The sequence below is a fragment of the Rhinopithecus roxellana genome, chromosome 16, assembly GCF_007565055.1.
Source record: "Rhinopithecus roxellana isolate Shanxi Qingling chromosome 16, ASM756505v1, whole genome shotgun sequence".
Lineage (NCBI taxonomy): Eukaryota > Metazoa > Chordata > Mammalia > Primates > Cercopithecidae > Rhinopithecus > Rhinopithecus roxellana.
Window position 1 is genome coordinate 38,053,648 of NC_044564.1, and position 11,906 is coordinate 38,065,553.

At 47.5% G+C, this 11,906-nt stretch overlaps 1 protein-coding gene across 11 annotated transcripts in view; it reads left to right on the forward strand.

The window, feature by feature from the left end:
• SECISBP2 (SECIS binding protein 2) overlaps positions 1–11,718 on the forward strand; it is a 41,594-nt gene extending 29,876 nt beyond the window's left edge. For all 11 annotated transcript variants that reach the window (XM_010371315.2, XM_010371288.1, XM_010371296.1 and 8 more), the window contains 5 exons: positions 1,231–1,384; positions 2,091–2,311; positions 9,464–9,618; positions 10,046–10,238; positions 10,783–11,718. In XM_010371315.2, coding sequence (XP_010369617.1) covers positions 1,231–1,384; positions 2,091–2,311; positions 9,464–9,618; positions 10,046–10,238; positions 10,783–10,886 — 827 coding nt within the window. In that variant the 3' untranslated portion in view covers positions 10,887–11,718. The remainder of the gene's footprint in view (positions 1–1,230; positions 1,385–2,090; positions 2,312–9,463; positions 9,619–10,045; positions 10,239–10,782) is intronic.
• Positions 11,719–11,906: the final 188 nt, after the last annotated feature.

Consider the following 11,906-nt stretch of genomic DNA (forward strand, 5'->3'; position numbering starts at 1 on the left):
CGTGGGGGCATGAACACAATTGTGTGTTTTTAAGTAAACTTCTTACTCAGTGGTACTTTCAGAAAAGTGCACAAATCATCAGCGTACAGCTTGAGGACTTTTCACAGTGACCACTGCATTCAGATCAAGAAGCAAAACGGAGCCCAGCAATTGCCTGCGCCCTCTTGTCAGAGGCCTCCCTAGGAGGCCGTGCCCCATGGCAGCCCCACCAAGGGCTGTAGATGTGGCTCTGGTGCAGCTGTGTGTTGTGTGCTGCTCTCTTTGTCCCCTCTCCTTCAGCCTTGTTGGCAACATGGAGATGTTGTTTATTTTCATTACTGTGTAAAATTCAGTTGGACGAATGTACAGGGTTGCGGATGGGCATTCAGTCATTTTCTAGTTTGGGTAATTAGTAACAGGGTTGCTGTGGACAGTGTTGTATGTGTCTTAAAGGACACAAGCACTCATTCCCGTGGGGCATTACCTGGGAGTAGAATTACTTGAGTAGCTCCTGCCCAATGGGTTTCTGACTGTTCTACCAGTTAAGGCCGGGGGAGGCTGAGAGTTGCAGGCGCTCCCCATCTCCACCAGCCCACAGGGCTCTACCTTTTTCAACCTTGCCATTCTTGTGGGTGTGGTATATGTTTTTTCATTCCTTCATTTGGCGATCTATTACTGCAGTTGCATTTTGATAGTCAGTAGAAGTAACTAGTTGGGGACAGTATGCTATCGCTGCATCAGATCTGGTGTGTTTAAACACACACCTCTTGAGTTTGTCATAGTTTAGATGTTGGAGTTCAGCTCTTTCTAAAGGATTATTTCAAAAAGAAATGGCCTCAAGCATTTGAGAAAAAACTTAAACTAAAAGCCTGTTTTTTAAAACTCCCTGATAAGAGATTCTTCAGGTTAAATTTCAAAATCAAAAAATAAATTTGGCCACTTAACTGCACACTTAAAAGTGGTTAGAATGGTAACATTAATGTATATTTTACCCTAATAAAAGTGAATGTGTAAGTAAATTGGGGGGAGGCACACCTCCAGGCATGACTGCCTCCACCAGCTTTTCTGGTTTCCCCAGGCATCCTCGTCTGTTTTTGCTGCCTTCTGTAAACTTCTCTGCATGTTGTCTGTGGATGTGGTGGTTGTGTGCAGGGACAGTCTGGTTGCATCGGTGAGACTGTATTGGGCCAGCCCCTCAGTGTGTGCACTGTGCCTCACAGATGTCTTATGATGACTTTTTCCTCCATGAAGGGCCAGAGGGGATGGACGAACCGATCTCCACTCCTGCGATTGAGGGCAAGTCTGAAGAGCCACCAGGCACAGAACTCCAGAGGGACACAGAGGCCTCCCACCTTGCTCCCAATCACACCACCTTCCCTAAGATCCACAGCCGCAGATTCAGGGAGTGAGTGAGCCCCTGCCTGCCAGGGACTAGGGGAAGATGGAAGTGCTTCGGTTCAGTGTGGCATTGATACCTCCCATAAATCCTTGTTGCTGGACCACTCTGTGCTTTAACCCTCATGGTTGAAAGAAGCCGGGTACCTGGTTACACACATTCAGGGAGAGCCTAATCGTTGTGTCTGATTCTGCTTCTACTGAGTTTCTTGGGGTGTTAATGATGGAAGAGGGGCCCTCAGTCCAGGTTTGAAGTCGGGAGAATGGATAGTGAAGTGACCACACATCATCTTTGGGCCCCTTTTCATGGTTTAATCTCTGTGTAATTTCTTAGGCGGCAGGATTCCTTTAACCTTGTGTGCTCACTCTGCCTTCTCCCCTGCCCACTTTTCTTCCAGGGTAGTCTCCCAGTATTTGTCTTTATGACAAGTTGATGCACAGGGTAGTGGCTGAGATGGGGACCTGTGGCAAACTATGGTGGGGGGTCAGGGACCAGAGAAATTTGTCCCTTGTAGTTGGGAATGGGGGGAAGATGCCCCAGTATTTACCTTCTGTGAAATTAAATCATCAGTAATTCCACAGTTCTGGTTAGTAGTACTTGTCGAAACGTGACTTCTTGTCTGATGCAGTCTACGTCTCTTCTCCCTGGGGTGGGATGGGAGCAGTGCTGCAGTGTCACAGCCAGTGGCACAATTCCTGATGTCTGTTTCTTTCAGTTACTGCAGCCAGATGCTTAGTAAAGAAGTGGATGCTTGTGTTACCGACCTACTCAAAGAACTGGTCCGTTTCCAAGACCGTATGTACCAGAAAGATCCAGTCAAGGCCAAGACTAAACGTCGACTTGTGTTGGGGTTGAGGGAAGTTCTCAAACACCTGAAGCTCAAAAAACTGAAATGTGTCATTATTTCTCCCAACTGTGAGAAGATACAGTCAAAAGGTAAAGGCACCGTGGGGTCTTGTGACATGTGGGCCCCTGTGCGAGTGCCTAGTGTGTGTGCCCTCATGGTCGCCGCACACCTGGGTGGCCCATGCCACAGGCCTAGACTACTCATTTTCTTTGTGGTTTTTGTTTTTATTGAGTAACTGTTTCCCAACTGCATTGACCATTACTAAGTACCTCTGTAGGGCAGATGGGTCCTATGGTCCTGCACGCCAGGGGGTCACCCAGCCCACACAGGCCTCTGGCATCAGGGAAAGACATGCCTCTGTTGTGCAGGCCACTACCCTGGGGCTGAGATTGTCATTGGTGACTTGCACCACAGAGATGCTGTGCCTGGCAGCCAGGCATTACCTACCTAGGGCTTTCGTGTACTTGACATTTAGTTGTTCAGTCTGGGGTTGATTCATCTGTTTGCTTGTTACAGATGTGGCTTTGTCTAAATACTTTGCCATTTTACTTAAACTGGAATGTGTGTTTTTGTTTTGTTGGATGTGATATGCTGGGTCAGGTAACTGAACCCTCACCTGTGACATCTCATGTTTACCCCCTGCTTGTGCTCTCTTGGCTCCTGGAGGACTTGCCTGTCTGTGTTGGGTCCTTCTTGAATTGAGCAATAGGAGAACTGATAAGAGCAGAGTGGCATCGCTCATGGACACCTGTCCTTCATCTCTGTCTAGGCTAGGGAACACTCACAAGCCCCTCCCTGACCCCATTCATTTCTCCTGCAGTGTCAAATTCAATTTGATAGAGTCCCACTTTGAGATAATGCATCCACATCCTGGGGCTGAACCCTCAGAGATCATGTTTTCCAGTTACCATTTCATATCTAAAGCCTGGAGGTTTTGTGACATGTCTGAGGCCTCTAGCCAGCAGTTCGTCCCTGTCCTAACTCAGTATGGGTCCAGCATTACCACTGACCAGAATATGACAGAATGGATCTCAGTGACCCACCCATCTGATTGTGCCCAGAGGCCTTTCCGGGTCATTGGAGAGGACAGACCACATGCTTCCCTGGCTGTTTTTGTCAGTGTTGTACATGTCCACAGCTAACAGTTCAAGTAGTCCTATAGGGTTTGTTAAGGGAGAGGCAGGTTTGGGCTCTCTCCCTTTCCTAGCAACTCCACCTATCAGCTCTTAGCCACATTGTGGGGTATTTCCTCCATGTCTCCATATAACAGGCTTGTGAGCTACGGCTTCACATGTTTTCAGTTTTAAGTATTTGTCATCTTCCCAATAGAGCAAAAAGACTTTGCTGTTACTTACCCTAATGTATAGCTTGGGTTATTATTCTTGTTTTGTGGTGGTTGCTTAATTTTCTATATACTTAGTATTAATGAAACCTCATGCCCTCAGCCAGCTGTCTCAGTCTCCCCTAAGACAGTTGGTTACACCAGGCGTTCTGCAGTTTCATCTGCTGAAGAAACCTTCATTCCCAGCTCGCTGCACCTCATGCAGTTGCCACCCAGGGATACCCTTGGCTCCCATCCTGCTCTTGATAAGGTGTTGTTTATGGACTCCTTCTTGGGCTGCACTCTTGTTTTGTTGGAGTGCATCCTCCAGTGGTTTAGGAGAAAAGGATTCATGGGAGGCATATTTTAAAGCTCTTGCTTGAAATCTAGAGTCTCTGCTCCTTGATCCTTTGTGATGATTTTGCACCCCCCGCTCTCTGGGGGTTCACTGGAAGTGCCTTGTTCCTGGGGTTACAGGATGTGAGACAGTTTGCATCCAGTGTCTTTGGCTCTGGGACATGTTGAATTTTTGCTTTGAATCCCCTCCTCCAGTCCCTGCCAGCTTTTCTTGGAACTATGTCAGGGTTGGGACTCCTGGACTGGTGTCCTCACATTATTTGTTTCCTGCTTCTTTTCATCTCTTTCTTTTGGTTTCATTTTCTGTTAGGATTTCTCAACCATATCTTGTAAACTTTCTTTATAATTTTTTACTTCTGATATTATTTTTATTTTTGGGGAGCTGTTTTTGTCCTCTGAAAATTCCTTTTTTTACTCACATTGCTGTTGCCTCATGGTCGCCTCTCTGGGAATTTTAATGATGTCGAGTTCCTCTCCCTCCAGTGCCTCTGTTTCCGCCAAGTAATTTAGTCTTGTTTGTTTTGACCTCTCATGGTGGAGGTTTTCCACAGATGTCCTCTGTGTCCTGGTTTTCTGCGCCTAGTTAAGAGCCACTAAATAGCCCACTAGAAATCTGGGTGTGTGGCTGGTGTTCAAGGCTGTGAGCAGTATTGAGGGTGATGATTCTCAAAACTGTAGCCAGCATCAGAATCACCCAGAGAGCTGGGGGAAACACAGATTCCAGAGTTTCTGCTTCAAGAGGTCCAGTGGGCCCAAGAATTTGTACTTCCAGCAAGTTCCCAAGTGCTGCTTCTGCTTCTCCAAGGAGTGCACTGAGAACTTCTGCTGTAGGATGATGTGGTTGGGCTGCTTCCATGTTGAAAGTGCCCCAGGTGTCTCTGTCTCCCCTAGGGCTGGTCACATCCCCAAGGAAGACTTCTCACTGCCTACCTGGAGGGACAGGCGAACTTCACCCTGTGACCTCATCCTCTCACCACCATTAGATGTGTGGTTCGTCATGTCCTGCAAACCTGTGCTGTGCCTTACCAGGGGGCTGCAGCTGAGGGACTGGACACCAACTTGCCTCTTTGCGAGTGTTCAACCAGCCCTCTTCACCTGTGCCTCACCCTGTGCTGCCTATTCCCGACCTTTGGGGGATTCTGGGGTCCAGGCTGTTCTAGGCTTTTCTCACTGTTGGCTTAGGTTGGCTAGCTCAGTTGCCCATTTGCATTTCAGCTTCTGAAACTTTTCGCTGTTGTCTCTCACGTTCTCCAGTGGATTTGTGTCTTTAAAAAACAAAAAGGTGGAAATGTATGTACTCAGCCTACAGTCACCCCACTTTCTTGGAAGACGTCATTCCCCTTCTCTGCCTCTGCCAGATCATGGGGCTAGGTTTTTACTTGGTCAGCATGATAAGGATTTGTTGTGTACTTAAAATTCATTTGTTTTGTGGTTCCAACACGTGTTTGCTTTGAGGCATAAGGGACTTGATTGTATATTTTATAAATATTTGCCAGATAAGATAGCCAATGGCTTGCAGTCATCTTAAAGATAAAAACTGATGTTAGAGCCTTGAATTACGTTGAAGTACTGTATTTGCTCTGAGTGGCATTTTGCCTGATAATTCTGAACTTAGACTTTGAAATGGAAATTATCTGAGCCAAGCATCTTGCTTGACATAGGCTTTCTTGTGGAACTGTAATAGTTGGCCCTTGCCACGCATGCTTTCAGCTCACTAATAACAGGTTGGAGGTTGAGCAAAACAGACTGGACTTTGCTGCTTGTATTGGGTGTTCCCAAGGCTACCACCAGCCTCAGTGATGTGCCAGGAGGACTCACACGACTCAACATAGAGTGGTACTTTCAGCTGTGACTTACTACAGTGAAAAGGCACAAAGCAAAAGCACCAAAGAGGCACATGGATTTAAGTGTGGGTGAAACCAGACTCCAGCTTCCAAAAGTCACTTTTAGTGATGTCATAAAGGAGACTCTTACTATCCCAGAAACAAGTTAAGAGCCGGTGGGAAGTGTTGTCTACCAGGGATGTACATTAGAGACTCAGCGCCTAGGGTTCTGTTGGGGGCCAGTCACACAGGCATCCTCTGCGTAGCACATACAAAGTTCCAGACTCCAGAAGGAAAGCAGAACCACAGTGTTTGCACACCATGGAGACACAGTGAGTTACTCTTACCAGTTAGGGTGGTGGGAACCCTCCCAAAATCCAAGTTCACAGACCACAGCCAAGGGCCAACCTGGCAGGCAGTCTTGAGAGGATAGTAGCCAGGCCTACTCTGTCAGGGTGTTTCTGCACACTGCTCAAATAAATTTTCAGATCCACTCCCAGGAGCTGGGGTGGACACCAGGCAGAGACCTTCCAGTGGAGACATTCATCTGATGTTAGGCGGACTTCATATGTCTTCCCTGACGAACTGAATATAGATTTCACTGTAGGTGTATCTAAGGAACACAAAACACTCCACCCCACGTCTGCCCCATCTCCCCTTTTCCCAACCCATCCGGAACTGGTCTTTTTCTTCAAAGTTTCTATCCCAGGCAGCTGCCTCCTCATCACTTTGCAAATGCTTTGGGTAGATCAGGGGCAGGGGGTGGACAGAATAAGGGCTGTGGGCTTAGAAATTAATCTCCCATCCAACTAGATGCAGAATGAGTTCCCAGTTTCCACAGTATGGTAGGACGTGCATTGGAGAAGTTTCTGTGTTGAAATGAGAGGATCGATATGTAATTAGGTTCCAGGTGATACTATGCTAATTGTAAACAGTTGTTGTTTCTTACAGTTGCTCTGTAAGGACTGGGTGAGTATCCTGTAGGCCAGGTGCCTGGCCTACAATGCTGTGTGCATTGGTAACTCAAAGGCATATGCTGTGCCTTCCTCTAGAGACCACTGTATTCCCTCCCAGGGCCGTATGGGCATCCTCTCCAGGAGTTTTTATTAGCAGTTTTCTTATGAGGGAAGGTCAGCATCAGGAGCTTGACATTTTCTGTGAATTGTTCTTGTTTGTTGCCCATTTGCTTTTGGGATGTTGACCTCTTTTAGATTGATTCATACCTTTTTTATAAGTTAGCCCTTTGGGTAAGAGTTGCAAGTGTTTTTTCTGGTTTGTCAGTTTTACCATACACACACAAAAAAAAGTGGCCATGCAGAGATTTTAGGTGTTACATATTTTGGTATTGAACTTTTTAATTACATCTAGGTATTGTGTTATTTCTCAGCTTTCCCACTCCAGTGTTTAAAAGGTTTGCTTTTAAAAATCTGTATGTCTCCTGGTTCCTTCATTTGTATATGTTTAGATAGGATTTATTGTGGTCTGAGATGAACAGGATGGGCCCACCCAGTCCTCTAGGATCTTCTCCCTGACTTATCCGAAATGCTGTTCCCATTAAACTCCAGTTGTTTCTGGCGTCCATTCTGTTCATCTGCATCACCTTGTTTACACTATGGTACCTTTATAGTAAACTTTAATACCTGACCATGTTCGCCTGACATCTTTTTATATTTTTTCCATATTTTTTATTTCTCAATGAAATCCCATCTATAGTAACTTACAGTATTTTAAAGCAGGGGTCCCCAACACCTGGGCTGCAGACCAGTATTGTCTGGGGCCTGTTAGGAACTGGGCAGCACAGCAGGAGGTGAACATTACTGCCTGAGCTCTGCCTTCTGTCAGAGCAGCAGCAGCGTTGGATTCTCATAGAAGCACAAACTCTGTTATAAACTGCGCATGTGAGGGATCTAGGTTGCGTGCTCGTTATGAGAATCTAATGCCTGATGATCTGAGGTGGAACAGTTTCATCCCAAAACCATCTTCCCCTGTCTGTGGAAAAATTGTCTTCCACGAAACCAGTCCCTGGTGCCAAAAAGGTTGGGGACCGCTGTTTTAAAGTATTAGATTAATGTGGAGTTGACATTTCATCATTTTGGATCATTCTATCCAGGATCATAGGTGCCTTTTCATTTGTTGAGATTTTCTGTTGCGGGGATGGTTTAAAAGACAGGGTCTAACTCTGTTGCCCAGGCTGGAGTGCAGTGGCATGATTATGGCTCATTACAGCCTTGAACTCCTGGGCTCAAGTTACTGAGCTTACCTCAGCTTCCTGAGTAGGTGGACTACAGGCACATACCACCACACTGGGCACATTTTTTTTTTTTTTAGAGATGGTATCTTACTATGTTGCCGAGGCCGGTATTGTGTTAACAGCGTGTTGAAGTTGCCTGTAAATCTTTTCATGTTTCTTGAAAAATTCATTCCTACTGACTATAATCTTGTGCTGCTGTTGTAAATGGAGTCATCTCTTTGATATATGCCAGCTGGCTGCTGAGTGAGTGTGTATAGAGACTTGTGCCACACCCCTTTCTGTACTTCTCATGCTGTTAGAAGTACTTCTCAGGTGCTGTTGGGTTTTCCAGGTGCATCACCTGCACATGGTACTCATTTCATCTCCTTCCTCTCTCTGATGCACCAGCCTTGGCCGGTCCCTGGCCCAGAAGCAGGGTCAGGGAGTAGAGGGTGGTGAGCCCTCGGGAGCCAGACCTGTGCCTTCACCAGGGGTACAATGTGGGATAATGAACTTAACCTTTCTGTGCCTCTGGTTCTCCATCTGTCAGTGAGGACACAGCATCTGTCTGCCTTTTGGGATTTGGGGGAGGACACAGGAGCTAATAGGTATGAAGCAGTTGATGAGTGGTCTGGCACATGGTAAGTTTCAGTAATACTAATAGTTAACTTTTCCTGTTAAGATAATACCAGCTGTGTGTTTTCTTTCCCAGTTTTTCCCCATATTTTTGGAGAGTTGATTCTGCAACCTGCTTTCTCTTCATATTTTCAGGGACCTCTGCCTTGAGTATAAAATCATAGATGGGTGTGTTGCTAAGAAAAAGCTCTTTGCAGCCGGGCGCGGTGGCTCAAGCCTGTAATCCCAGCACTTTGGGAGGCCGAGGCGGGTGGATCACGAGGTCAGGAGATCGAGACCCTCCTGGCTAACACGGTGAAACCCCGTCTCTACTAAAAATACAAAAAACTAGCCAGGCGCGGTGGCGGGCGCCTGTAGTCCCAGCTACTCGGAGGCTGAGGCGGGAGAATGGCGGGAACCCGGGAGGCGGAGCTTGCAGTGAGCCGAGATCGTGCCACTGCACTCCAGCCTGGGCGACACAGCGAGACTCCGTCTCAAAAAAAATAAAGAAAAAGCTCTTTGCGGCCGGGCGCGGTGGCTCAAGCCTGTAGTCCCAGCACTTTGGGAGGCCGAGGCGGGCAGATCACAAGGTCAGGAGGTCGAGACCATCCTGGCTAACACAGTGAAACCCCGTCTCCACTTAAAAAATACAAAAAATTAGCCAGGCGAGATGGCGGGCGCCTGTAGTCCCAGCTACTCGGGAGGCTGAGGCAGGAGAATGGCATGGACCCGGGAGGCGGAGCTTGCAGTGAGCTGAGATCCGGCCACCGCACTCCAGCCTGGGCGACAGAGCTAGACTCCGTCTCAAAAAAAAAAAAAAGCTCTTTGCAACCAGTATTAATACCACACTCCATGTGACGTGTCTTCCTGTCATTTTTTATTGTCCTTTGACCAGGTGGGCTGGATGACACTTTGCACACAATTATTGATTATGCCTGTGAGCAGAACATTCCCTTTGTGTTTGCTCTCAACCGCAAAGCTCTGGGGCGCAGTTTGAATAAGGCAGTTCCTGTCAGCGTGGTAGGGATCTTCAGCTACGATGGGGCCCAGGTGAGCGCATAGGGCACAGGCCTCTTCAGTCACTGCCCGTGGGAGGAAGTGGGGGCAGGTGGTCAGTGTGGGCTTGCCCACAGAGCAGCTTCAGAACCTCCAGTAGGCTGTCATTGAGGAGAAGCCACCACTTAGGCAGGACCTTCTTATAAAGCCTTTGTCTCCTTGACAGCATGGGGTGTCTGGTTCTGAATTGAGCTCTGTTCTGGGCTTGCTGCTGACATAGTGGCACCTCAGGCAGGCCCAAGAAATCGGCCTAGCCCACTCTTCCCTCTGGGGCAGCATCCCTGGTACCCATCCATAAGCATAAGGTCCACATGACCCCGTGTCAGCCCTGCTTCTCTGTGGAGGGTGCCATTGGTGAGTTGGAGGGACCCGTGTCCTCTGTCGCTGGGCTGTTACCTGTGTGCTCTCACTTGTGCCCAAGGATCAGTTCCACAAGATGGTTGAGCTGACAATGGCGGCCCGACAGGCGTACAAGACCATGCTGGAGAATGTGCAGCAGGAGCTGGCGGGAGAACCCAGGCCTCAGGCACCTCCCAGCCCACCCACACAGGGCCCCAGCTGCCCTGCAGAAGATGGCCCCCCAGCCCTGACAGAAAAAGAAGAGCCACACTACAGTGAGTGCTTAAGGGAGAGTCGTGTCAGGTCAAGTGTCCTCTAAGTTATTTATTGACTTTAATTAGAGTCCCCAGGAGAGCAGCTTGATAATGCTGCAAGACCAGCTGAGTAGCAGGGCCCAATAAGTCCAGCTGAGACTGGCTGTAATAAGGCCAGTCCATTGCCTAAGAGGTATTATCAGACTTTTGCTTGTCAGTGGCTGTCTCAGACTTCAAGTCAGATGTCTCTTGACAATGGGTGGCCTTAAGGATAGCTATACCCAAGACAGGCTTGGAAGGCCAAGTAAAGGTTCAGTCCTCTCCTAGCCCACCCACACAAGGCCCCAGCTGCCCTGTAGAAGATGGCCCCCTAGCTTCTGTTCACTAAGGGGCAGCCTGGCCCAGCAGGCTGAGAACAGTGAGTGAACGTCTGCCAGGACACCTCTGAGCACGCTGAGCTGCTGGGCAGTGGCCACAGGCTCCCTCGTCCATGCTGCTGTTTTCTGACAGGAGTCTTCTTACTGGTTGATGCCTCTTCCTCACTCGTGCTGTTTTCTCATTTTAGTTGAAATCTGGAAAAAACATCTGGAAGCATACAGTCCATGTGCCCTGGAGCTAGAGGAATCCTTGGAGGCTTCAACCTCTCAAATGATGAATTTGAATTTATGAGCGTTCTTGCCTGTGTATCTGTATTTTGGGTAAGGAGGGGAGGTCTGAAAAAGACTTTGGGGCTTTTTCTTCTTCTCAGTTTTTCATGACAATGTAATTTGTGTAACTGTTGAATCTGGAAATTGATCAGCATTAAAGGGCACATGAAGCAGTATCTGTAGGCGTTCAGTGCTGCGGAGCCTGTTAAAGGTTGCTCAGATGCGATGTGCAGGTGTTAATCTTCTCTAAAAGCCTGGTGACACAGCTCTGGCTTTCCGAGCACACTGTGGATCTGGAAAGTACTGGAAAATGTGATACTTAGAATACTTCGGCTGCTAAGGAAACTTCCTCTCCATTGCAGAATAACTGAGCCAAGTGAGTGAGTTTGCAGAAAGCAGGTGGTGAGCTCCTGCTTGCTGGAGGTGGCCATGGAGGGCCATTCCCACCTGGCAACAGCACCGTCCTGCAGGGAGCCACTTGGCAGAAGGATGCAGGGCTGCTGGTGTCAGAGCAAGAGGGCTACCGGGGAAGGGCCCTTTCTCAGGGGATGTAGCTTTTTTAAAAGATTTGGTAACACTTGGAGGATTTGCTAAAATGAGCCTCAGAAGGGAAATTGGTTTTCTAACCTGTGACTTTTTGAAATGAATTATTCCTTTCAGTCTTTATTTTTCAAAGAAACAATGTGTATTGAAGTACCTAGATTTGTTTGATAATCAACAAATCTTTCCTTTTTAAATGAACATATTCTGAATGTGGTTTCTGTCTTAGGCCAGGAGGACAGAGTTTACTTTCATATTTTCCCTGTAAGTAAGAGGGCTTATTTATTTTAAATAAAGAGTAATTATTAAATTTTGTTTCAGACTCTGGTGATTTTAGGCTTATCAGTGGTCTCTGTCTTACCTGATCATTCCTATGTCTTAATTTATCCCCTTTGGACAGTCTAGGCCCTGAAATAAAAGGGGGCCGCGTAATGGGGATTCTACTATCCCCAGCACTCCTAGGTCTGGAAGTAGTGATTGTCAAAAGCCTCCAACACTGCAC